Source organism: Panicum virgatum, chromosome 9N (genome assembly GCF_016808335.1).
Source record: "Panicum virgatum strain AP13 chromosome 9N, P.virgatum_v5, whole genome shotgun sequence".
In the NCBI taxonomy this organism is placed as follows: Eukaryota; Viridiplantae; Streptophyta; class Magnoliopsida; order Poales; family Poaceae; genus Panicum; species Panicum virgatum.
Window position 1 is genome coordinate 19,643,387 of NC_053153.1, and position 25,518 is coordinate 19,668,904.

General features: G+C 41.1%; 3 protein-coding genes and 1 pseudogene across 7 annotated transcripts in view; 1 reads left to right on the forward strand and 3 right to left on the reverse strand.

Annotated features, from left to right (window-relative positions):
* The window catches only part of LOC120690869 (protein virilizer homolog), a 39,849-nt gene that overhangs the window by 13,918 nt on the left and 413 nt on the right, over window positions 1-25,518 (forward strand). The window contains exons 11-28 of one of the 3 annotated variants that reach the window (XM_039973729.1): window positions 59-107; window positions 186-252; window positions 345-826; window positions 908-1,007; window positions 1,128-1,261; window positions 1,379-1,446; window positions 1,539-1,758; window positions 2,057-2,272; window positions 2,364-2,516; window positions 3,612-3,665; window positions 3,746-3,957; window positions 4,047-4,113; window positions 4,763-5,079; window positions 6,407-6,587; window positions 6,660-8,063; window positions 8,156-8,959; window positions 9,038-9,109; window positions 9,255-9,553. In XM_039973729.1, coding sequence (XP_039829663.1) covers window positions 59-107; window positions 186-252; window positions 345-826; window positions 908-1,007; window positions 1,128-1,261; window positions 1,379-1,446; window positions 1,539-1,758; window positions 2,057-2,272; window positions 2,364-2,516; window positions 3,612-3,665; window positions 3,746-3,957; window positions 4,047-4,113; window positions 4,763-5,079; window positions 6,407-6,587; window positions 6,660-8,063; window positions 8,156-8,959; window positions 9,038-9,109; window positions 9,255-9,275 — 4,621 coding nt within the window. In that variant the 3' untranslated portion in view covers window positions 9,276-9,553. Of the gene's footprint in view, window positions 1-58; window positions 108-185; window positions 253-344; window positions 827-907; window positions 1,008-1,127; window positions 1,262-1,378; window positions 1,447-1,538; window positions 1,759-2,056; window positions 2,273-2,363; window positions 2,517-3,611; window positions 3,666-3,745; window positions 3,958-4,046; window positions 4,114-4,762; window positions 5,080-6,406; window positions 6,588-6,659; window positions 8,064-8,155; window positions 8,960-9,037; window positions 9,110-9,254; window positions 9,556-24,339; window positions 24,440-24,531; window positions 25,336-25,413; window positions 25,486-25,518 lie in introns of those variants that run through there. The other 2 variants (XM_039973730.1, XM_039973731.1) reach the window with 2 other exon arrangements.
* Window positions 11,241-12,104, reverse strand: LOC120690876. Its single transcript, XM_039973741.1, has one exon. It carries the CDS (start codon window positions 11,981-11,983, stop codon window positions 11,345-11,347), a length of 639 nt encoding a protein of 212 aa, XP_039829675.1. The 5' UTR covers window positions 11,984-12,104; the 3' UTR covers window positions 11,241-11,344.
* On the reverse strand, window positions 12,744-16,744 carry LOC120690874 (mitochondrial arginine transporter BAC1-like). Of its 3 annotated transcripts, none has more exons than XM_039973740.1 (9): window positions 16,491-16,744; window positions 14,980-15,069; window positions 14,639-14,740; window positions 14,401-14,505; window positions 14,209-14,301; window positions 13,932-14,132; window positions 13,753-13,851; window positions 13,518-13,580; window positions 12,744-13,349 (listed from the first exon to the last, which is right to left on the reverse strand). In XM_039973740.1, exons 1-8 carry the CDS (start codon window positions 16,584-16,586, stop codon window positions 13,536-13,538), a joined length of 831 nt encoding a protein of 276 aa, XP_039829674.1. In that variant the 5' UTR covers window positions 16,587-16,744; the 3' UTR covers window positions 12,744-13,349; window positions 13,518-13,535. The 3 variants fall into 3 exon arrangements, with proteins under 3 accessions (XP_039829674.1, XP_039829672.1, XP_039829673.1); XM_039973738.1 differs by having other exon boundaries at window positions 13,518-13,659; window positions 16,491-16,743; XM_039973739.1 differs by lacking the exon at window positions 14,980-15,069 and having other exon boundaries at window positions 13,518-13,659.
* LOC120690870 lies at window positions 17,307-23,563 on the reverse strand (annotated as a pseudogene).

Below are 25,518 nucleotides of genomic sequence, written 5' to 3' on the forward strand. Positions count from 1 at the left end.
TCTTTTGTAGATCTTTCCATGACTCCATATGACCACATAGGTTTACATTGGGATGCAGGTCTGATTCTGGTCGGCAAGCATTACTAGCTCTTGGGTACTTTCCTGAGGTACATATTTGTTTACCTCTACTATTATCTTATGAAAATTATTTGAATTGTTGAGTGATGTCAGTATTCCTGTTGCAGGCAATATCAGTTCTATTGAGATCTCTCTCTTCGTACAAGGATCTTGATTCAGTCATGGCTAAGAATGGTTGAGATGATCATTATATTCTTCTGAGTCCTTCCATTTCTTAGATTTTGTAAAGTATTCGTGAGCTTACATGCCTTTCTGTCTGATCTTAGGAGGATCGCCTTTGGGTCTCGCAATCTTCCATTCGGCTGCAGAAATTATTGAAGTTTTGGTTGCAGACTCAACTTCTTCATCACTTAAGTCATGGATTGGATTTGCTGTTGATCTGCACAAGGCTCTGCATTCATCTTCTCCAGGTTCAAATAGGAAAGATGCACCAACAAGGTTGCTTGAATGGATAGATGCTGGTGTTGTTTATCAGAGAAATGGTGCATGTGGGCTTCTTCGTTATTCTGCAATTCTCGCATCTGGTGGAGACGCTCATCTTTCTTCTGGAAATGTGCTTGTGTCAGACTCAATGGATGTCGAAAATGTTGTTGCAGATTCAAATAGTAGCTCAGATGGTCAGGTCATTGATAATCTTCTTGGTAAACTTGTTGCGGACAAGTATTTCGATGGAGTGGCCCTGTGCAGCACTTCTGTTGTCCAATTAACAACAGCTTTCCGCATCTTGGCATTTATTTCGGATGATAAGGTAAGAGATTCATGAATATGGAACACCCATTTGTTCATGACTTAATAGTTTGACATGCCTACCTTTTTGCTGTCTGTGAAGGCCGTGGCATCGTCCCTTTTTGAAGAAGGTGCCATTACTGTTATATACATAGTCCTGATGAACTGCAAGTCTATGCTTGAGCGCTTATCAAATAGTTATGGTGAGCACCTTACTTTATAATTTTCTATTGTGAGATGGAATTCGTGATATTGGTATAACTTTAGATCCTTTTATTCATGAATCTTCATGTGCTAAAATTTCATGATTATTCTTCCTTCAGATTACCTTGTTGATGAAGGGGCTGAACTGAGTTCTACCACTGAATTACTTCTAGATCGAACTCATGAGCAAGCTATTGTTGACCTCATGATTCCCTCACTTGTCTTGTTGATAAATCTACTTCATATATTACGTGTAAGCTGTATTTCCTATTCTATGTGACATAGTCAATGTGCAGTCCTCTGTTTATGAGCACATTGATTGTCTCAAAGCTTCTAATTCTTATAGGCTTGGGTTATTTCTTCTTTGCAGGAAACGAAAGAACAATATCGCAACAAAAAACTTCTTAATTCTCTTCTCCAGTTACATCGAGAAGTTAGGTTGTTGCATACCACATATATTTTATACCCCCTACACTCCCCTCTCAATCTCCCCCTTTTTCTAACACATGTATGCAACTTTGTTCATGCAGCCCAAGACTAGCAGCATGTGCTGCAGATTTATCCTTCATGTCTCCTACTTTTGCCGTTGGTTTTGGTGTTGTTTGCCATCTTATTACGTCAGCACTTGCTTGCTGGCCTTTGTATAATTGGGCACCTGGTCTGTTTCATTTCCTTCTTGAAAATGTTGAGGCTACTAATGCGTCCATACCATTAGGTCCAAAGGCTGCTTTTAGTCTGCTTTGTCTTCTGGTAAGCATTTTGGCTACTTTTGTACCTCCGGGACTCGTATAATGTATATGCTTTGAGGATGGGACAACAAATGGACCTCCGAATCTAGCTAGGATCCAAAGCTAGTTGTTTATGGATGAATGGTTTACTCCGTCACCACATCATCCCTTGTAATCTTCAACCAATATTGTGTCACATATCCTCAAACCAAATGGCCATTAAGATGACTTTATTAATCCTGTTTCATATCTCAAATAGTATTGATGTCATGTTTAGAGATTTTTCCCCTCCTGTTCTAATACCTTGTGTGCACTGCAAGGGTGATCTGTTCCCAGATGAAGGCATATGGCTATGGAAAGTTGAACTTCCTTCACTGAGTGCCATTAGATCTTTGAGTACTAGTACAGTTCTAGGGCCTCAGGTGGAAAAAGAGGTGAACTGGTACTTGCATCCTGAACATATAGACATATTACTTGTGAGGCTGACGCCACAACTTGATAGATTTGCTCATATCATTGATAACTTTGCTACCTCGGTACGTACTGGCTTTATTTCTTTTGCTTATCACTCCAAAGCTAACTACCTTTCTCTTGTTCACTTCTTACATATACTGTTATATCTTATAGGCCTTGATGGTGATACAAGACATGCTTCGTATTTTCATTGTTCGTGTTGCCTCAGAGAAGGTTGAGTGTGCAGTGGTTCTTCTTCGCCCGATATTTATATGGTTAGATGATAAAGTTAACGAAACTTCCCTGTCAGAGAGAGAGATATTAAAGGTATGGGAACGTGCAGCATTATACTTGCATAATATGTGTGCTCTCACTTTAATTTGGTGATTATAAAGGCATTACTGTTTAAACACTTGGGGTTAATTTAGTACTTACCTCATGAGAAATGCAATCCCTTGTCTGACCAGCTTCTTAAAAGGCAATTATTTTTTTGGGTCTGATTTTGTTGCCCCCGTCTGTTTTAGCAAGTTGAAGCAGTTTTTGTTATATACAACACAATTAAAGGTATCATCCACAAGAGAGATTGTGGAATCTTCTGAGTTCCATCTGAAATTGGTTCCTGGAACAGGGGTAAAATCCAAAGCCTTGTTCTGGTTTCTCTTTTTTTTTCCTTCTCTCTCTTTTTTTTGTTGGAAATATAACAATCAGTTCCGCTGGAATAGTCTCCAATAGACCTTGATGTTTGCCACACACAAACTGGTGATGCTGTGGCCTGAAAACTTGCAAGATTCTTGCAGGAACCTCCTGTCTGCATTGCTGAAAAAAAAACTTGACCTGCGAGGGGCTAGCCGCCCCCCGAGCATTCTTATAAGAAGGAGGCCTTCTAACGCAGGCCAAGAAACCCCCCGAACCCCGGCTCTTTCTGACCTTGGGTCTGGTGCCATTTCCTGGAACCGTTACCCGGGCCGGGACCGTTACCCACTAGGCCGGGAAACCGTGACACCAGGCCGGGCCAGGCTGACTACACAGCCCAAGCTATCAGGAGCACAGCAAGGGGGGTTTTTTTCCCACAGGCGGGGAAATTCGCCCCGGTGGGGGTTCGAACCCCCCACCTGTGGAGTGCCGCCGGTTGCTTCGCACCACTCGGGCTAACAACCTTAGGCGTCTGCATTGCTGAAGTTCCTGTTTTTGTACTGTATAGGGCATTTCTAGTTGTGCTTAGAATTGTCTTTGCTAATCAAACTTCAGAACAGTTCTATTTGCATACCTGTATAACAATTGAGCACATAACAATGAGTTACTTTCTTGGCATCATAGTTGGTTGAAGAAGCCTTTTTTTGGTTCCTCAAATTCAGTCCTGTTATCATTTATTATGTCAGCATTCAGAATTGGCAAAACCTGAAGGTTCTTTATGCATTTCAGGTGCATCAGTTGCTTCAGTTTATTGTGAAATTAGCTGAGCATCCCAATGGGAAGGTGAGAGGTTCTGCCATATATGATTCTTGGAAGCTGTTTCTCTTTCATCCTAGCTCATATTCTCATTTCTCTTAATCCAGGCATTGCTTTGGAAGATGGGAGTAGCAAAGATTCTTAGAAAGTTGTTACAGAATTGTAGCAGTATATGCTTTTCGGATGATATGACTTTTGGAAGAGCGTCCTCCAGCTCCACGAATGATCTAATGCTCAAATGGAGGATTCCTTTGTTTAAATCTCTTGCATATATCTTTAGTATTGACCCATTTAATAATGAGAAGGCTGTTGCTGAAGAGTAAACACACAACTACATCATTATTTATCTAGAAACATTTATCTATTTATGTATTATGTACTAAAACTAATGATTTTTCATCCACATAGGCCCCTGAGTGAGGAATCTGTTCACGAGTGCTCTTCTATCATGCGTCACCTCTTGATGTTCTGCCAGGTACATTTCTTTTCATTTGTTTATTATTAGTCTATTCTTGTGGGAACATGGGTTTTGATGCATTGGTCTTAATATCTTATTTATTTATTTAGTTTATAGCATGATGTCCTTAATCCTGTGGGAAAATAATAGGTGGGGAAAAGCTAACAATTGGAAATTGCACATGTGTGATACTATATATGTAGAAGTTAAGAAAAAATCTAAAGAAAACTCATCGCTAGGCTAGATGTGGGAAAAACATAAGTAATAGGTGTGACAATATAAACATGGAACAACAGTAGCTTTGCACTACTACACTTGGGATTTGCCTTTCTTTTTGTGGGTATCTTGCGGATGGGATTATGTTTGTTCTCAAGTGTTATGTGGATGCAGAACTTGCTCTTCCCTATAACAGAGATGTTTTTTTTAGTATATCTGAAACTTGTTAGCTTGTTTCCACCTGACATGTTTCCCAATGTTTTCATCACTGGTTTTCGTAGATGCTACTTTTTAAATAATTGTATAATATGGCACTCAAAATTCGATAAACCATTATTGAGTTGTATATTTATTCAAAAAATTTGATATCACTCTTAAACCTCTGTTCATATTTATTTCTATATATTTCTGTGTTTGATTATAATATTTATGTAATGATATAATATCACAGGTTTTACCTGTCGGACCGGAAATGTTAGCATGTTCCCTGGCATTCAAGGAATTGGCTTCTTCTTATACCTTTAGAAGTGCAGTTACTTTGATCTTCTCACAAATCCATACTTCCAACAAAGATTTTATTGAAAAAGATGAGAATGACGCTAATCGTAACTCGTCAACTGTGGATAATTGGAGTTGCTTTTCCTCATTGCTTAAGTGCTGGAAGAAACTCATAAAAAACATTGGTTCTGATCGACCAACAGATTATTTGGTAGAAACAATTTATTCCTTGACACTTGGTGCTATCGCCCTCAGCCAGTATGGTGAAAAGTAAGCGTTGCTGCCTTTTCTTGCTTTTGAATGTTTCAATAGCATCTACTCTGCAGAAGTAATGTGTAGAGGCACTATTTGCAGTCAATGCTCAATGTATGTGCCAATTTTTTAAGCACTTGCCTTTTTTTGCTATCTGTTATGGTTGTCAACGTATGCTAATTTCTAAATAAATGTGAATGAGGTGTTGACCTTGTGCTGTGGCACTGGGTCATGCATGTATGGAGAGATAAGCGTGATCTCCAGACACAACAATCCACTGTGGATGGTCCTATTATCAATACATTTGGGTAAGAGTACCGTTCACTTAGGATCATGACTATTGAGGTTCTCTGGGGCTAAGGGCCTTGCTGCCTTGGACCCGGGAAGGTTGGTAGAACAAGCGTGATAAGTGCGATGTGGTCAGGTCCTAGTGTCTTCCTTTTATGTAATAGCTCTAGCATGTTTCTGCAGTCCTCTCTCTGGTCCAAGGAGAGGAGCTGGACTCTGTAATTTGGAACAACCCCCCTTTTTCCTCTTAATACAAAGATATGCAGCTCTCCTGCGTGTTCGAGAAAAAAACTTAGGATCATGATCTACCGGGTATCACAATGCCATGTTGTGCATTTACGATATGCCCGTGGCATTTTGGATCTGTTTCTTTTTCACCTTCTCCATTCCATTTTGTTGATTTCTTATTCTTCCATTTATTTCTTGTGAATTCTCTAATCTCTACCCCCCAATGTTGGTAGAAATTATCCAGCTTACAAAAGATAATTCATTTTCTTAGTTTTGTTGCTGTTTCTGGTCCATCACCATGCCCTCAGTCCTGAATCCATAGTGAGTCCTGCTAGTGGAAAGACACGTGATGTTTGTCTATTTCATTGTACAGTAATTTTCATTTTAGGTTTTTCTGCTTTGACTTTATTTGCTTCAACATTTGCAATATTCACTGGAATGGTTCTCAGAGATCCATTCAATTGCCTGTGATTTGTGCACAGGATAGGGAAGAAGCAGCACCTATTTTAGTTTCAATTGCCTATGATTTGTGGTCTGAAGATGTAATTGCTATACAGTGATATCTATTTAAGATCTTTAAACAACTTCCTTGTTGATTCCAATGTTAACTTCAAACATGATTGGACATTTAGTTAATTCTTGATGCTGGTTCAAATTTTGCTATTTTTTTAGCTAGCTGATTTCTTTTTCCATAGTCAGGGTTCGTACCAAAACAAATCTTATTGGCTGGCGATTAGTGTTATTCATATCTTTATATTATGACTTGTCGATGCATTACCATATCTGGAACTATAGATGCATTAGCTGATAATCTTTCTGTTGTTTTTAGTCTTGAGGGTCTGTTAATATTGAGGTATCTATTTGGGATCCCTTCTGATCCTAGTGATTCCTTGGAATCATCTGGTGAGAGTCTGAATGAGATTGCATCATTCTTGAAGACATTTGAAGAGAAGATATGCCAGGGCCTTGAAAATTCGAAGACTTCTGTTCGAAAGTCCTTTTTACCCCAGGTATATTACTATGTTGTTATGTTGAGTATTTTGCTTTGCCGCGCTATTTCTAATATTGATGTTACTTCTCAGGTACTGAATTCGATCAAATTACTATGCTCAATTCTTGAGAATTCTGGGCTATGCACAGATTCAGTTCAGATGGTTCTTGAAGAAGGCACAGACTCATCGTCCAAAGTTGCTCGCTCTGTTGTGATGACAGCTCATCTAATGCCATCTCTAGTCGATGTGCCAGTAAATGATGAATCTCCTTTCCTCTTTTCCAATGCTTGGAAGGTTCTTGTTGATTCAGAAGAGCCTGTTGACTGCCAAGAGGGTGAATTTGCAAAGAGACTGGTTTGGGAGTTGCCTGATTCTTCTGATAGACAGCTAATGCCTGGCCAATCTGCCAGGAGGAAATTGGTCTTGGGAGAGAATGGAAGTAGGCGTGCAAGGGACAATCAAGTACCTGAACCAACTGGACAGTTCTCTCGAGGTTTAAATACAACCAATGCTTCTTCAGGGCATACACGCAGAGATACTTTCCGTCAGCGGAAACCAAACACAAGCAGACCACCATCAATGCATGTAGATGACTATGTTGCAAGAGAGAGAAACATAGACGGTGCAAGTAGCGCATCAAATATTGTGAACTCTACTCCACGTGGAACACTTAGTGGAAGGCCTCCATCCATTCATGTTGATGAATTTATGGCAAGGCAGAGGGAACGTCAAAATCCTGTGCCTGCCTCAACTGGAGATGCACCTCAAGTAAAAAGTCAGACAAGTTTAGATGACAATCTCCGTGCTAAGCCAGACAACACACGTCAGCCCAAGGCTGATCTTGATGATGATCAGGAAATTGAAATCGTCTTTGATGAGGAATCTGGTTCAGATGATAAACTTCCTTTCCCTCAACCAGATGATAGTCTCCAATCACCACCTGTCATAATTGGGGAAAATTCTCCAGGTCCCATTGTTGAGGAGACAGAAAATCAGGAAAATGGAAGAATTCCCTTTTCTCAGAGGGCCACATCACTCCAAAAGGATGATGAAAGTCCTGGTGTTGACCTTTCTTCTCAGACAGCAATGCTTTCAGAAGCTAATGATCCTTCGGAACGAAAATATTCAGTTCCTAGCCCAGATAAGAATTCTTTCCGTGATCATGTTTCTCCTATTAGTGTATCGGGGAGATCGTCTGCACAAGCAGCTCGGCAACAATCATCTCGCAGTAGATATGAGAAAAGAAGTCCACAGAAGTTTTCTGACACTTCTCTGTCAAGTGGATCCCATGGGCATGAGCATAGACATTCCAATAACCATCCACCTCTGCCACCCATGCCACCTCCAATTTCATCCATGCCCTCACAAAATTCCGATTTAGTTAATAGGCAGTCATCTTCCTATAGTTCTAGAGATCGACCAACACCTAATGCTTCTGGTTATCCTACACAATCGTTTGACACTAGTATGCCTAGTGCTTTCACAGGCCATCAGGTAAATGATGATAAGAAATCTTTAGTTATGCTGCTGCTTTTTTAAATTTTTATCTGTTACATAGTTTCTAAAATGTGAATTTCCTTTTGTAGGGTCAAACTCAATATATGCTTGCGGGTTCTGGTGGTTCACCATTGAATGATTTACCCAATGCAGACGCCAAGCTTTTATGGAACACATTTCCAGTAAATAGGATCCCTTTGGAGACCTTCAGCTCTGGTCTATCTGCTCGACCGATGCCACCTCAACCTTATTCAGCTGTGGTTACTCAACATGCTACGATTAGCTCTAGCTCTCCAGCAACACTGTATAACCAAAGCAGTGTTGTCCAGCCTTCACCAACTGCTCCTATTATAAGTGATTCAAATTTAGGCATGAACTCTGCATCTGGCAGCATGCTTGCATCAAATATGTTGCCTTCATTTGCATCACAATTTCTGATGGGTAGGCCTTCTATGCCTACTTCATTTTTCGGCACGCCTCTTCCACAAGTACAACTCTCATCTGCTCTTCCACAAAATATTTCTAATTCTCAGCCTTCTGTCTCCTCAGTACAACCACGGCCACCTCCACCCCCACCACCACCTCAGCAGCCACATCCTTCTCAGACACTCCAACAACTTGGCGCTATGCAACTGCCACAGCAAGAACAGCCTCTATCATATCCACAGAGTGCTATCTTGCCGCAAGTTCCATTGCAGTTTCCTAACCAGCTACCCATTCCTCAGCTACAATTGTATCACCAGAGCCAGCAGGAATCTACGCAAGCTCTGAGGCAAGCTGGGGAACAATCACAACTTCAGAACCAGAATGTGCAAGGTGATAGTTTCTCTCAACAGCAGCAAGACTCAGGGATCAACTTAAACCAGTTCTTTTCATCTCCAGAAGCCATTCAGGTATATTTTTATTTGCGAAGCTACATTTAGTGAGAACTTAATTTCAAGGTGACTGAAGTCACAACTTTTACTTTTCAGAGTCTACTTAGCGATCGAGAGAAGCTCTGCCAACTTTTGGAGCAGAACCCAAAACTCATGCAAATGCTTCAGGTAAACCTGTGTGAACTGTCTGAATTAGGTATTTTTAAGTTTTATTAATGCATCTGCATTCAGTCATTGGTTATTTGCATGTGCACTGTTAATTCTCAAATTTGTGATGCCTGTTGTTGTGACTGTCTTTGCCATCTGCCACCAGGATCGCATAGGCCAGTTGTAGCCACTGTGGGCAGCGCTGTTGTGAAGCTGACATGTGACATCTAATGCTGGATCTATTGCTAAGGTGTTCTGTTTTTGGCTAGAGCTGTAGCTTAGTACCTAGAAGATGAGTACTGCTGCCTTGCTAGGCACGGAAATGTATGCCCATGTAGCCCATGTACATACATTATTCGTCTGTAATCCTGTGTAATATGTGAATATTTGTAACTTCAGTGCATGTCGTAATTTGTCGTTTGAAACGTTGATGCTGCTGATTAGCTGCTGCTAGTTTTGACGTTCCATTCTGCTAGTCATTCGTTGAGTACTTAATCGTTCAAAAAAAAATTTCGTTGAGTGCTTTGAGTGTACGTTCTTTGGTTGTACAGAAAGAGCCAAAAATTTGGATCCGCTAATTGCTTTGATAGCTGCTGGCCTGCTCGTATTAGTTGCGTTGCGGACCGGAATTCTTAAGCATACACACATATCGAGCACGAGCCGACGCCTGTATGTCCCGTGGTCTGCCTCGCGGTGTTGGACCATGCTGATGCCAAACCTAAGGGCAACTGCAATGCTAATAGCTACGTGGTCTGTTGATGTGGATTTGTGCGATAAAATCAATTATTTTATATTATTGGATCTATATGTTTTTTTTCACATGTTGTTGAGCTATGTGAAATAGATCAGTTATTTATTGATCACTTGTGACTTTTTTCTCCTATTTTTTCTTATCACATTAGATCTAGCTAGTTAAATAGATAACTGTTGGGGGTGCTGTAAGTCCATACTATCTCCGTGCTATAAAGATTTTTGTTTATAAAATTTCAGACACATTACTGATTCTGTTACCCCCAATAATTATAGTTATTGTGATTGAAAACCGCACTATTTATTATTTCCAAGATCTTTAATAAATGCGTATCTATTCAAGTATTTGATTGGCTTAATACATTTCTCTACATAATACTCCTTCCGTTCCAAATTATGTCATTCCAAGAATTTTGGAAAGTCAAATCATCTCAAAGTTTGACTATGACTAAAATTATAGAGAGAAACACAAAGATTTTTTACATCAAATAGGTATACTATGAAAATATAGCTAACAAAGAATTTAATTATACTTAATTGGTATCATGAATGTTATTATTTTGTTATATAAATTTGGTCAAATTTAAAAAACTTTGACTCTTCAAGATTTTTGTAATGACTTATAATTTGGAACGGAGGGAGTAGTGGATTGGTACTTGCTATTGCTTTAATTAGATGAATCTCGTTATAATCTACATGAACAATTTTTGTGGACAAATTTTAGAGGCTAAATGAAAGTTTTTGTGAGACGGGAGTAACTTTCTTCCAAACGACACAATATAGGTCCATTGCAATTTCAAAACATGTTTTATTTCGTTTTGCATGCCTGCTTTATTTAAATACACATAAACAACGTCGTAACCTTGCCACCCACATTTTTTTTTCAAAATGCTGTATCCCTAGGAGTTAGCTGGGAATTTGACTCCATGTATTGGGAGGGATTGAGTTGGAATTTTATTTTATTTCCCACTCCAATCCACATGGATTGGGAGGAAATAAGTTTATCCAAACAAAGCTTCAATCCCTACCAATTTAGGATTAACTGAGGACGGTTCGGGAAGGAGATCAATCGAACAATATCAAAACGAAAATTTGATCACTCAAATTGTAAACCATCGTATACATCTATAAACGAAGGCAGTTTATATGTTTCTTTAACAGTGACAGTAGTTGCGCCTTTTCCACGACCCGCAAAAAAAGTACTCCCTCCGTTTCAAATTATAGGTCGTTTGACTTTTTCAATCTCAAATTTGACCACTCGTCTTATTCAAAAATTTGTGCAAAACATCACTTCTCTTGTTGTGGCTTTTATTAATACAAGTTTTTGAAGAATGGTTTAAATTTGACTATATTTGTATAAATTTTTTGAATAAAACGAGTGGTCAAATTTAATATCAAAAAGTCAAACGACCTATGATTTGGGACGGAGGGAGTAAGTGTTTATGGGCATGGCTCGCGCCGCCAGTCGAAGACTCTGCCTGCCAAGCAGCCGGCCGGCGGATCCGATCAGAGCTTGGTGTGGTCGTGGCACACCTGGCTCCGGACCTTCATCTCCGGGACGCCGAAGATGACGTGGCAGTCTGAGTAGGCCACGGCGCGCAGCTTGAGCACCCCGCCCAAGAGCCCAACCTTCCCGGGCACCCTCGCGTTGGCGTCCAGCGGCACCGCGCCGGCGCCCAGGTCCCGGGCCAGCTGCGCCAGCAGCTCGGCGCCGAAGCTGGCGGAGAGCACCGTCATCTCCAGCTCCATGGTGCCGTCGCCCCTGCTGGGGAGGTGCCCGGGGTCGATGCCGGCGACGCCCACCCGGACGCCCCGGTACCAGAGCTCGGCGCTCCCGGACTCGTACGAGAAGGACGCACGGTTGGGGTTGTGCACGTCCACGGTGAGCAGCATGGTGAGGTTGAACTGGAGGTCCGGGCCCGGCGTGAAGCCGATGACCCGCGAGGAGACGAGCCGCGTGGTCGGGTCGCGCACGCGGAGCGCCGTGAGGAAGAGGACCAGCAGCGTGACGGCCAGGAGCGCGGCCGCGCCCAGGGACACGAGGAGGCAGACGCAGCAGCAGCGCCTGCGCCGGTGCCGGCGGCGCTGGAGCTTGTCGTCGGCGGCGTGGGTGGGAAGAATGGTGGCGGCGGCGTTCGAGTCCATCGGAACGTGATTACGTGATCGCCGGCCGGTGGCGCATTGGATTGGATGCCGGGGACAGGCGAGTTTTAACGGGGAGGTTGGGTGGTTTCGCGGTGCACGCAGCCGAGTATTTTAGAACTGGTAACCGGCCGGTAACGGAAGAAACCGCACGGCCATTTGGCAAGGAGGCAATGGCCTAGTGGTCGTTTGGAGCAGCGTGTGTGTACATATATATTGCCGTGGCGTCTGGTTTGCATCGTTTCGTCGGTAGACTGTTGCTCGTTCGTGTTAGAAAAGGTATATTTTTTCTAGCTGCTAACGTGCCGTAACGTGGCATCAGTGAAACAACTCAAGCTGAAAACTGGAAAATTCTTGATAATCGGCTGAATGCCTGAATGTCCTCTGCTCTATCTAGCAAGTGAACTGATGATGTGCACTCAAACTGCCGGAGCTGAGTAGCTGACTGAATGACTTCCAAATGCTAGCTAAGCTCTGGATACGCTACCGATTAGAGCCACTCAAGCTGACCATCTTTCCTAATTCGCTTTCCTGTAATTCAGCTTCAAAGGATTGAGATATGCAAAAGTGCAAATCTGACATCTAGTACCTTTTCCTTGTAAATTTTGTCTAAACCACCTTTACTTCTCTCCTCTCTAAAAGAAAGGGGGTATAACCCGCTCTCCCCTTTCCTCCTTTTCCCCTCGATTTCATTTATTACCTGAGAAATCACAGACAAGGGGCCATTTCACAATTCCACCAAGAAGGGTGGTACAGTAAATACTTCCCTTGCAAGTCAGATTCATTTATTTTGCTGGATATCACGGATTTTGCAGTGTAGTTTCTGATATACAAGACGCTTAGAATATTTAATGGAATTACAAACAAAACAAGCTTGATCCACACATCAAATCCAGTAAAATAATAATAAAAACATTCTGATGCTAAACACCCATAGCTTTTACAAAATATGGTAGAATCAGCTCACCCCTAAAATCCACAAACATAGGTTATGCAGAACAGGGAAACAGCAGCCGTAGCACATAGGCACCTTGCCATCCTTCGTTTCCACTTTCTGGTGGCAATCAAGTCCATATCAACTCAAGTAGGTTTGTGATCATGCCATCATGGTACAGATCAGCGATTACCTTAACTTGCCTCATTTACATGGACTAACATTTCCAGCTTTTTTTATGGAAACTCAACAGAGAATCGGTAGGTTACTAAAAAAACAGAGAATTGGTAGAGATGCGACCAAGTTTACAGAGTTCTTAGCATATAGCCTTCCTCTTTTTCATTGTGGTGGGGAAAAAACATCAACGCCATGAACCAAAAGAAATGCTTCCTTCAGTGTATTTCCCAGTCCAATTCCGGGACAAGTGCAGAGTACCTGGAATAGCAAGAAAAACCCGCAACATATATTACTAGTCTACTGGCAGAGACAAAAGCCTAGCAGATGACATCTTCTACAAAATACAGACAGTGAAATAAAACAGAGCAAAACTAACAGAAAGAAGGTTAACTCTTGAGATAAGATTTCATGTTCATATAGTAGTACCTTCATACTATACTCGCTTTATACCAAGAATCTTAGCACTGTACTCCCAGGCAACAATTGCCGCTGCATTGGCAGGGAAAGCTCTTGTTAGTGTCGGTCCAAGGCCAGCATAACAGCCACCCATCCCAGCTCTCTTATAAACCTGTCACATTTCAACCGTGTAGGTTGTGCCTGCCACCATCAGGACAAGACACTAGCTAATTAAAGCGCAACATTGTGAAGCTAAGAACACTACCATGCTTAAAATTCGAAAGGGGTTTCGGCTCAAATGAGGGTCCGGATTGGTCTGTATGATAGTTTTTGCAACATCCAGAGGTAGGGTAGCTGTCCAGAACTACAGATAGGAAATACTCGTCACAATGAGGGTGTAAAAAGGTGCATTACAAAGAATTTAAACAATTACAAAATACTTACTGCCATTCCACTAATGCCACCACTCATGACCCCTATCCCAATATCTTTTGCCAGAATAAAATGACTGCTACTGGAAAACCTAGGAGAATCCAAATATTTGTGCATCCAGTATCGGCTGTACTCATAAGTGCAAAAAAAGACAGCATTGCCAATTGCCTCTCTGAACAACGTTGCCAGACCACCACGGAACAAACCCCTAAGCTGCAACACAACAACAGATAATTAGTCTGGCAACAGTTAAGCTACCAAATAGAAGCAGGAGGCAAGTTAATCTCACCCCATCACTTTCCAATGTTTTCACAGCACAATCTAGAGGGCTGGAGTACCTAGCACCATGCATTACATCCTTCCCTTGAACTTGCATTCTGCACTGAACAAGGTCTTGACATCACATCATTAAATGCCACCTGAACCATCCTAAGTCCTTGCATCAATTAGGGAAAAGAGGGAATTTAGACGCAACACTGACCTTGGTCAACTCAGTCGGAGTGAGGATGCAGCTAATCAGGGCCCCACTAGATGCAGCAGAAGGAATGATTACCTGTAGATGTGGCCTACCATCCTCATAGTTTCCCTGAAAGAAACAATTTAAGAAAGCTATACTAAAACTAATGCTAGGGCTTGAATCAAGGTTTGCAAATTGCAATCTTCCTGCTTGCTCACAGTTATATGCTTAATTCTTTTAGTCGGAAAGATCATCTAAATACCTGTAATAATTGTTTGGCTTGGGAATATGTGCCGAAGAAAAGAGAGCTTTCAACTGCTATACCAATAAATGAAGATGATGCACCTTTGTACAACCCTCTAATCTGCAAGAGAAAATAGCCAGCAATGAACTACAGTTAGTGGATGAACAAACCTTATAAAATTCTATCCTTTCAAAATGTTATGATAATGTATACCAATCCTAAATTTAACAACTGCAGGTTCTAATACTGGGACTAACATGAACTCCAAGGAAAAACAGCAATGGCAAATTTGATCCCTTGTCTTTAAGTAGAAGGATGATGACACAAAACCAAGCAATATTAAAGAAGAGGGGGCTTACTCCTTCCTCAAGCAGTATTCTACTAGTGCAGTGGAACGCATTCTTGTACACCTTTCCATAAGCTGTGGTATTGTGAGCTTGCAATTTGACCTATCAGTGAACAAAGAAATCTTTACTGGCATGGACCAGATTAACAAGAAAATCTTAAATTGACATGAACCAAATTTATATTAATGATAGTCATATATTCCATCCAGATTAAGAGCTTTGGCTGGTAGCTTGTACAGGCTATTTTGTGCATTGTATTACACTGGTATAACAAGGAATTGTTCAACAGGCACAGACTTAAGAAACAAAATCCATCATCAGATGTTAATTTTTTTAGTATCAGCCTCACACAATATCACAGCCAGCAGGCTTTCCCAATGTACTACAAATTTGTGTTTATGGAATCATCGTACAATGCCACAAATGCCTCGAAATGTGGACCATCAAGGTCAAATAGGGCTTTCTATGGTGTGATGCCTTGTTTTGTGGCAAATCCTTAATCAAGGGTAAATCCCATCTAAATAAGACCAGACAGAGACCATAGACCAGAATAAATAGAATTTTTGAGACAAAGATTCAATATTCTGGCACCATTTAAGTGGGTAGGCACCACTGTTCATAGAAGCATGGTACCTAACATATCGATCTAAGTTCCTATCTAAAGGTAGCACTGCTTACAATCTCCTAGAGATAACATTATGATGTAAAGATATTGCCTTACTAGTTACTAACCAAAAACCTAAACAGTCCTAAGCATAGTCAACTGGCCCTAGTATTGCAGGTGCCCCTAGCTCCTACTGCTCTTCTGTCCATGATCTGCATGGGCCCTAAAGAGCAGCACACATTTGCTAAAATGTTGTACTGACTACTGACAAACCATAACATGCACATTATGCAGATTATGCAAGTTGAAGTTAGCTTAATCAAACAACTGATAAAGGGCGAATGCAGCACTATCGAGAATCTCGACCGCCATATATAAGGTCATCGCAAACCACCCCTCCCACTAACCATGACACCTCATGGAAGAAACAACAGTGGAAGAGCTGCCAAAAAGTGAGCCACATGCAACCCATGCTATCCCCATTCCAGTAGCACGTTGTTACTAACCAGCAAACATGGGTGGATGTAGAAGAGCTTAATGATGACGTTACGGGGTGGAAGTTGGTGTTAGAGTATATCAGTAAAGTTGCTCTAATATACCGTGATCTGAATCTTGCAGCAATGTATTGAGTAGATTGCAATGGATAACTATTCGAATGAAGTAATTGATGTAGAGTCTCTACTTTGGAAGAACAACTTTACTCCATCGGAGGGGGGAAAAAATCTATAACGCCACGGTTGGATACCTATCTGATGAATGAAACCTTGCAAGCATTTCATCAAACAGCTACTGTAGCCTGTGGGACTTAGGCATCGCAAGAAACAGGCAGGTGGTTGACAAAGAGCACGACAAAAATTTGCAGGGAACGACGCATACGAAGGAAATAACGGAAACAATGAGATGAGAGAAAGAAATACACCTTGACGGTGTCGAACGGGTGGCCCACTACGACCTGGGCGATGCCGGCGACGGATCCGGCGACGTATTCCTTGGCAGCGTCGCCCGCACCGGCCATCTAAAGGATAGGGTGCGGGAGTAGCTACTCGTACTAAGGGAACAGGGGGATGCAGAAATGTGAGCGAATGGGACGATCGCCGGCGGCCGGGCAGCGCCGCCGCCGCCGTGTCGCAGCGAATGCGGAGAAGGGAAAAGGAAGGAGGCACCACTAACTACCGAGTGGACTTCCCTCAAAAAAAAAAAAAAAAAAAAAACTACCGAGTGGACTCGGTGGGTCCCAGGCCCCAGGGACCTCAACCGGCAGCGCATCAAACATGGGCCGAGTCAGATGGGCGTTGTTTACTTGCGGCCTGGCCTATTTGCTTTTTTTTTTTGAACTCTGGGCCTCTTTGCTTCACCACCACGTCGAATAAATGAATACAAAAAAAAAACTTGCAGCAGTAGTAACAATTTTTTTTTGCGAGGAAGCAGCAGTAGTAACATGAATGAATATGTATGCTCGTGCACATAGCAGGTCATGTTAAAAAGGACTGGATTTTAGGGTTTGTATTATTTGTATGTCATATATTCCTTCCGAGGGTGCTATTGTATGAAACATCTTCCTCCCGAGGGTGTCACTAGATAAAGATTCAATTTTCAAAAGTGACTTTGGATCACAGCTTGTTTCGGGAACAGAGCACGCAAGCCATTTGTATGAAATACTACAGTGTTTCTCCAGGTTCATGGATCTTCAGTACACTGTCGTAAATTACCTAATCGAACCATTGAAACACTTCGGTTTTCTATCAAAAAGAATGTTTACCTTCTCCATTCGGAGGGGCGGTCATGACTATATTAGGTATGTAGTTGATCTGTACAAAAGAATTTGTTGGCCTTGCTGGCTCACACAAAACTAACTTATACTACATCCTTTGTTTCTGAGAAAATGGTAATTTAAGATCACTGATCGCGCCCCTAACATATTTTTTGTGTGTGTTTTTCTTAGAACTAAACCGGGTCACTGCCTCAAGGTATAACCCGTACATGGAGGCTGACTGGCTGGCATAGAGCTACAAATACCGGCTACGCCATCGTCATGGCCATCAGCTCTCTCTTTTGCTTCCAGCATCGTTCTGGGGCATCAGCAAAATGGAAAACTCAGGCCCTCCTCTAGGTCGGGGTCATCATCCATGTACCTTGTCTTGGACAGGTTCTGGGGGCTTGTCCAGCTACTGTTAGTTCTGTAATCTCTTTGTTCTAGCTCTTTGGTTCCCTCCAACGTGTCGCTGCTGTGATAGCTTGAATGATAACCAGACCGATAATGATTTCCAAAGTTCGGAGGCTCATGGAAACTGTCTTCTGGACCAGTAGGATGTGCAGTGTTCAGTGCCCAATCGCTGTGCTGGCTGGAACCATGGCCAGATGTGTAGTGATTTGCAAAGTCTGGAGGCTCAATAAAGCTGTCATGAGTCTCAACAGAACTGTCTTGTGGATACGTTTGGTGTGCAGAGGCCTGGGCCCAGCAAGTGCAGCTTGTAGACTTTTGTTCCCTGCCCTGGTGGTTGAAGGTGGCACGCTGAAAGAACGCACTTGATGTTGATGCCTCCAAGTGTCTTAGAGCTCTTTCATATATATCAGAATCCCGGATTTCCTCCTCTTCAATCTCAGTAAATGGCTTGCTCAGAGGTGGCCATATATCCTCCCCTGGTTCATCGGGGTGGTTAGATGATTCCGCATTTCTGCCTAAGTGTTCAGAGTGACACGTGTAATACCAGTCCAGAATGTATGGATAAGCTCTTTGATCTGTGTCCAGCAGCCCTAATGGACTAAACTTATAAATAATCCCATTGCCTGGAAAAACATCTCTGGAAAGCAGCCGATGGAAAATGTTGCTACAACTTGGATCTCTACTACTCAACACAAGCTGTGATTCTTCCATTGCTTGAAAAGTATATTTACGAATTTGCTTTTCCTTGAATCTCTGAAGATTGCACAAAAACTGCTTGCCATATGGATTTGGCTGCCATGATGTATATGCGTTTTGGAAACTGCAAAATAAAATAACATAGCCACTTAAAGCCAACATTCATCAAAGGTAATTTATACTACATTTTTTTCCTTCGAAATAATTTCATATACCAGTTTTTCTTAGATATGTGTCAAATTGTCAATGAGATTACAAGGATTGGGATTTATTTGTATTTGTACTGGATTGGACACAAAGGAAAACTTGGTCAGTACATAAATAAGAACATTTCACATCTCAGTAACGAAGAAAATCATACAACTCTCGAGGACAAAACTAGTGAGTAGTGACAGATGTTAAGTATCCTCAGTGCCACAAGTCCACTACATATACAAATAGATCAAAGAATGGGCTGAGCTTGCTTTATTAATTAACATGTAATTCCTCCTACATGTGTTTCATTTCATTTTTTTGAGAAAAAAATAAACCAATGTCAAATCCAATTTATTCAGGAACTTACAGTTTTCACAAGACTTATCTGCGATAATAACCCCAAAAGAAACAAACTACCAGGTAAAATGTTATGCCATATATATGGTATTGAAATGAAATGTACCTTAATAATGATTTCTCCATTTTCCCTTGGGAGCTCCTCATATCTTTTACTGAATCAAGTGGTGAACCATAGTTTCTATTTCCATGTCTTTGGAAGTCAAACAAACTTAAGCTATTGAGAAAAATAGAATGAAGTTAGGAACCGTGCAAAGTAACAACATTAGTAGATCGTAATAAGTAATAGCACAATACAGACACAAACCTGCATACATCTCCCATTCCATCTACATAAACTGTAAATTCCGAAATGAAGCACAAAATATCATTGACGCGCTGTAGACCGGGAAAAAAGTAAATCATTATACAACATAATCTAGAAACAAACTTCCGTTGATCTTGCTCAAAACATTACCTTTGGTAGCACAAATATTAGCAAGTAAGGAGTGATGAAAATCGAGGCCATCTCTTCCAAAAGCATTGTAATGGTATACTGCAATATCAGTTTATAAGCAATAAGCTACCATTCTAAAAGCAGATATTGTAAATTATACACATGATTTGATAATAATGATCTGATAAACCAAATAAACAATAGTCCATTGCTTACAAATGCAAAGTACCGAAGTTGGCATTAACTTATTGAGTTCTTTTATTAAAAAAAAACTAAATCGACCACTGAGAGTGTCGAACCCCTTCCAATTCCCAAGTATGGATCCCAATACCCAAGTAGGCATTACCCCATCACGATGCCTAGGCTCTTGTGGGGCAAGGCAGCATGTACCGATCCCTTTTATTTTTTTCAAGATAAATGTTATACCAATCACCGAACATCAAAACTGGGAAAAAATAGAAGGAAAAGGGGGATTGGCCCAACCGAACCCCCATACCCGCAGTACAATAGTACTTATCTACTAATCCTGATCTCTCTATGCACTCTCCCTTTCTATCTTGCAGCAGCTGCCTCCCTCCTGCTAACAAGCCAGCTACTCCACCATGCTTCTCAGACAAATCACCACCACTGTCCCCAACCACAGAGGCAGAGCTGCACCGGCCACTGTACCGGACCTGGCATCCCTCCCTTCCCACTCACTCATGGCAAAAGGATATAAGAACTAAATATGCTAGAATGGCACAGTAACTACAATGAAATGAATCTGAGTTATTTACGATTCAACTGTAAACACTCAGGGAAGTGAATTACCTGAAACAGAGTTTCAAATTCTTTCCGCACAAGTTCACTGCTCTCTTTACCACGCCATCTTTTTGGCATGTAATGTGTATGTTGGACAACAAGGGTCATAGCTCCTTCTGGGTCAATCACTTGAAGCTCATCTGCCACAACTTTCCTACTTACAGTTGCGATGGTTCCAAAAATAACAGTATACCAGAAAAGATTACGTCCGAAAACCTTCATAACCCATAAAGAAATGAGATTTTAAAGATAGAAGGTATCGATTGTGTGACATAAAGGATGCAGGGAAAAAAAAACTTACATGGCCCTCAAGGATAGATTCACCCAGGAAGCCAAGGATGAGAAGGATTCCAGCCAAGCCACCAGATACAAACGAAACAAATTTTGCAACAATAGATATTAATGGAGTTGGAAACTGTTTTAAGTAATTCAAAGAATGAAGAGTGCAATTGTTCATCCTGTGTCTGAAGAAATGTTCAACCTGAAATAGTTAGTAGTGGCATTAGGGACTAACTGGAAAAGAACAAAATTAACTAAATATGATCTATGAGCTTTGTTGTGGGCTTATACCCACAAAAAAAGATACTTATTTCTACCTCATTGTACTCACGCAGAATCCATCTTGATAAATTTGACCATCTTCGAGATGATGCTGTACTGGGGTGATTGTAGAATTCTTCAGCATGTCTCAGAAACATATATACCAATGGGAAGATGACAAGGCAGGGCGACAGGAAAAGCATTGCAATGCCCATAATTACAAGTCGCTTTTTCAAAACAGATGGGCTTGCTAGGAAGTCTTTTCTGACGCAAAATTTACTGCAAAAGAAGATGACATGAGGTTTGTGTTGAAGCAGGATCAATAGCCATTAGCCGATGTAAAAAGGTTACAGAAAGTAAGATAACTTTTTAAAATAATAGAATCAACAAATAAAGTTGAAAAACTATAGTGGAAGAGAACATTTTAAAGGAAAAGTTATGAGAAAGGTGCTTCATGGATAAGAACGAAAACAGGAACACCATACATTTCAGGTAGTAATAGTTGTTTCTGAGATTATTTACAGCTACAAAATTCAGTAAATGAGCAGCAAAGTTTTCTCATCTGTCATCTCAAAAATTTCAGGTAAACACTATTGTCCCTGCAATGCACATAAACTGAGCGCCACATGGAAGGGGACACAGAGTCACAGACATTTTATTATCATATATCATAAAGGGTTAAGGGTGCTAAAGTATCATAAAGGCCTCAATTTGTCATTATTGACATAGTCAGTAAACTAACATATGACAAAATCTACTAGGACTGGTGTATTTGCATGGAAACAGCATTCCACTATTGACATTGCCAGTAAAATAACATCAAGTTGACACTTGTAAATACATATCCACCACATATTAGTTCTTTTTTCATGTCATAACTCTTACTCGTTCTCAAAAACCTGAGTGGCACTGCATATCAGACCATTTGCGAAAACTAACACTAGCCAAATTTTTGACGGAAACCAGAAAAAGGAACACACTTTCCTTACCTATCGAACATGCTCTGAAAGATGCACCAATTTAATGTCCCCTCCAGCACCTTTGGAAGCATCAGATGGTTTTTCCTTCCATGGACACGAGAGCCGACAGCTGGACCAACTCCAGGCAGCCAACAGGGAAGTGAAAATGCAATGACGCCTTTATTAACCATCCCAATCAAGTAGTTCTCTTTGCGCATTATTCTCATGATGATATCATGCTCTGAAAGATCCTTAACAATGCAAAGTTGTTGCGACTTCTGGAGGAGGACAACCTTCTCAACTACTTTGGGCCATGATATAGTTTGAATCTTCAGATCTGTTACCTTAAGGCTGCACAAAGAAGTAATAAAAACAAAATGATAAGTCAATTATTTTCTCAAAGAAATGTTTGTGTGGAAGTGGGCACATGAAATTGAAATATTACCTGTTATGGTAGAAGTCACGAACATTTAGCGTGCTTCTCAATTTTACAAAGAACTTGACAAAGTTAATAATTCCATAAGTCGTCAATATAACCATTGATCCGACAGTGATCATCTTCACATATGTGAACGAACTTAATGGGTCATTCTTGATGACATTCATTAGGTCACATGGTTTCTCCCCTATCTCAAGTGCTTCCACTCCACATTTCAAATGGGCAAGGGCATCCCAATCAACAAACAAGAAGAAAAAACCAATCGTGCATACCATAAATGTAACATTAAGGATCTCGATTATCCATTTGGTGATGATGCATCTTAAACCCTTTGCACAGAAATATTCATACAGCCTCTCAAAGAAAATATCCAAGTCAGGAATCAACTCAGCCTTTAAGTCCTCCCCATGGAGAAGTCCTGTTGGGCTGTCACAATAAGACCTTGGCAGTCTCCGGTAGTCTGATAACTCTACTTCAGGTGGAATTTCAGCAAGATGTGTTGAAAGTGCTGATTCTCTTCTCAACGGCCACTTCAATGATCTTATAATATTTTTGCCCTTCAGAAGGAAGGACATCATATATGGAAAAGGAACACGAGAAAAGCTGAAGGCTTCCTTGCCATGTCACGGCTGATCACCTGGAAGGTAAAGTTTATGTTTTTGTTTTAAGTGACTCTGCAAGACGCATTCTGATTAAAACGCCCAACAAGAAAGTACCGGCTTCTTAAACAAGAAGAAAAACATCCACTCCCATCCAACACAAAACATAGTAAGGAAAAAAAAATCTATTCTCATCCAACAGAACATAAATACATGAATGTTTCAAAAACTAAGCTTTTGCACTTCCTGTCCAGGAAGGATAGCAAAACTAAGTATTACTAGTTGAATTTGTTTTCTAATAATTTTGGAATCAAGACCCAATTATAGAAAATGTAAGCCCCTTCTGCTTCAAGCACTAACTATCAAGTGTAAACTAGGCTTACTCTGTCCAAGTCCACAACACGGGGGGACCCAATAACTGTTGCAAAAAGATCGAATTGAGCATGTAAAATCATGGTCAGATCCGAAAACAAACACCACTGTTGCAAAAAGATCGAATTTAGTAGGTAAAATCATGGTCAGATCCGAAAACAAATACCTTACGTTAGGGATTTGGGTGTTTGATTTCGTGCAGCGGGATGGGAAGGGAAGGGAAGGGAATAGGCAGGCATACCCTTGTCGGATGTTCGTAGGGTGCAGCCGCACCAGCTGGACTCGAGCTGCAGTTGGGCAGGGGAGCGTGGAGGACTGGAGGGCGCCGCACGGGTCGACAGCGTCGAGAGCGGCGTCTGGGGTAGCAAAGGGAGGAGATGGAATCTCGGGGAGGAAGAAAAACATGCAAATCCAATCCTGCAAGGCCCTGGGGCGGTGGGGTTCATAGGTCGGTTACTGCAAAGTAAGCTTTGAAAATTTTCCGTATCCGATAACGGTGTGTTTAGTTCATTTTCCATTTTGCGTTTTTGCGTTTTGCAATGGAATCTTCAATATTTAAAGTATTAAATATAGATTAATCACAAAACTAATTACAAATCTTGTATGTAAACTACGAGACGAATCTAACGAGCCTAATTAGAGGAGCATTAGAGCAGGTTTACTGTAGTATTAATGTAGCAATTTAGTGTCTAATCACGCCCTAATTAGCCTCATTAGATTCGTCTCGCGATTTAAAGTACATTTATATAATGCGATTTATTTTTTAATTACATTTAGTACATCATGCAAGCGATTTACAAAATTTTTGCGTTTTATCTTTTGGGATTTAAACACGGCCTAAGGACACAAATTTGGGTACATATCCAAATACGTATTGAAAGGTTTAATGATACGGCTTAAATTAATTATCAGTGGTACTTATATTTCTCGATCTACTATCAGTCTCACTTCCGCTCTTAACTTCTTGTTTAATTTTCCAAATCCCCTTCTTGATATAGGTGGTAACATTAAATCCGAATAGTGCTACGAACCAGCTTAGCGATGTTTGATTGTTTGTTATTCCTTTATGTACTAAAAGACTACTTAAATGCATTGATGTTTATCTTCTCTATGAAGGGCCAGTTTAGTTCGTATAAGTTGTGTAAAAAGTGTGAAAAAATTTCACACTGAGAAGCGTGCCCAGTAAGAGGGGCACAGTTGTCAGTGTAACATCTTCCTATAGTTCTAGAGATCGACCAACACCTAATGCTTCTGGTTATCCTACACAATCGTTTGACACTAGTATGCCTAGTGCTTTCACAGGCCATCAGGTAAATGATGATAAGAAATCTTTAGTTATGCTGCTGCTTTTTTAAATTTTTATCTGTTACATAGTTTCTAAAATGTGAATTTCCTTTTGTAGGGTCAAACTCAATATATGCTTGCGGGTTCTGGTGGTTCACCATTGAATGATTTACCCAATGCAGACGCCAAGCTTTTATGGAACACATTTCCAGTAAATAGGATCCCTTTGGAGACCTTCAGCTCTGGTCTATCTGCTCGACCGATGCCACCTCAACCTTATTCAGCTGTGGTTACTCAACATGCTACGATTAGCTCTAGCTCTCCAGCAACACTGTATAACCAAAGCAGTGTTGTCCAGCCTTCACCAACTGCTCCTATTATAAGTGATTCAAATTTAGGCATGAACTCTGCATCTGGCAGCATGCTTGCATCAAATATGTTGCCTTCATTTGCATCACAATTTCTGATGGGTAGGCCTTCTATGCCTACTTCATTTTTCGGCACGCCTCTTCCACAAGTACAACTCTCATCTGCTCTTCCACAAAATATTTCTAATTCTCAGCCTTCTGTCTCCTCAGTACAACCACGGCCACCTCCACCCCCACCACCACCTCAGCAGCCACATCCTTCTCAGACACTCCAACAACTTGGCGCTATGCAACTGCCACAGCAAGAACAGCCTCTATCATATCCACAGAGTGCTATCTTGCCGCAAGTTCCATTGCAGTTTCCTAACCAGCTACCCATTCCTCAGCTACAATTGTATCACCAGAGCCAGCAGGAATCTACGCAAGCTCTGAGGCAAGCTGGGGAACAATCACAACTTCAGAACCAGAATGTGCAAGGTGATAGTTTCTCTCAACAGCAGCAAGACTCAGGGATCAACTTAAACCAGTTCTTTTCATCTCCAGAAGCCATTCAGGTATATTTTTATTTGCGAAGCTACATTTAGTGAGAACTTAATTTCAAGGTGACTGAAGTCGCAACTTTTACTTTTCAGAGTCTACTTAGCGATCGAGAGAAGCTCTGCCAACTTTTGGAGCAGAACCCAAAACTCATGCAAATGCTTCAGGTAAACCTGTGTGAACTGTCTGAATTAGGTATT

Coding starts and splice junctions, on each gene's coding strand:
- LOC120690876 (XM_039973741.1), bottom strand. CDS start 11,983: ATGGACTCGAACGCCGCCGCCACCATTCTTCCCACCCACGCCGCCGAC.
- LOC120690874 (XM_039973738.1), bottom strand. CDS start 16,586: ATGGCCGGTGCGGGCGACGCTGCCAAGGAATACGTCGCCGGATCCGTC. Junction 14,506..14,638: donor AAGCCAAACAATTATTACAG/GTATTTAGATGA, acceptor TGTTTCTTTCAG/GGAAACTATGAGGATGGTAG. Junction 13,852..13,931: donor GTGGCATTAGTGGAATGGCA/GTAAGTATTTTG, acceptor TCCTATCTGTAG/TTCTGGACAGCTACCCTACC.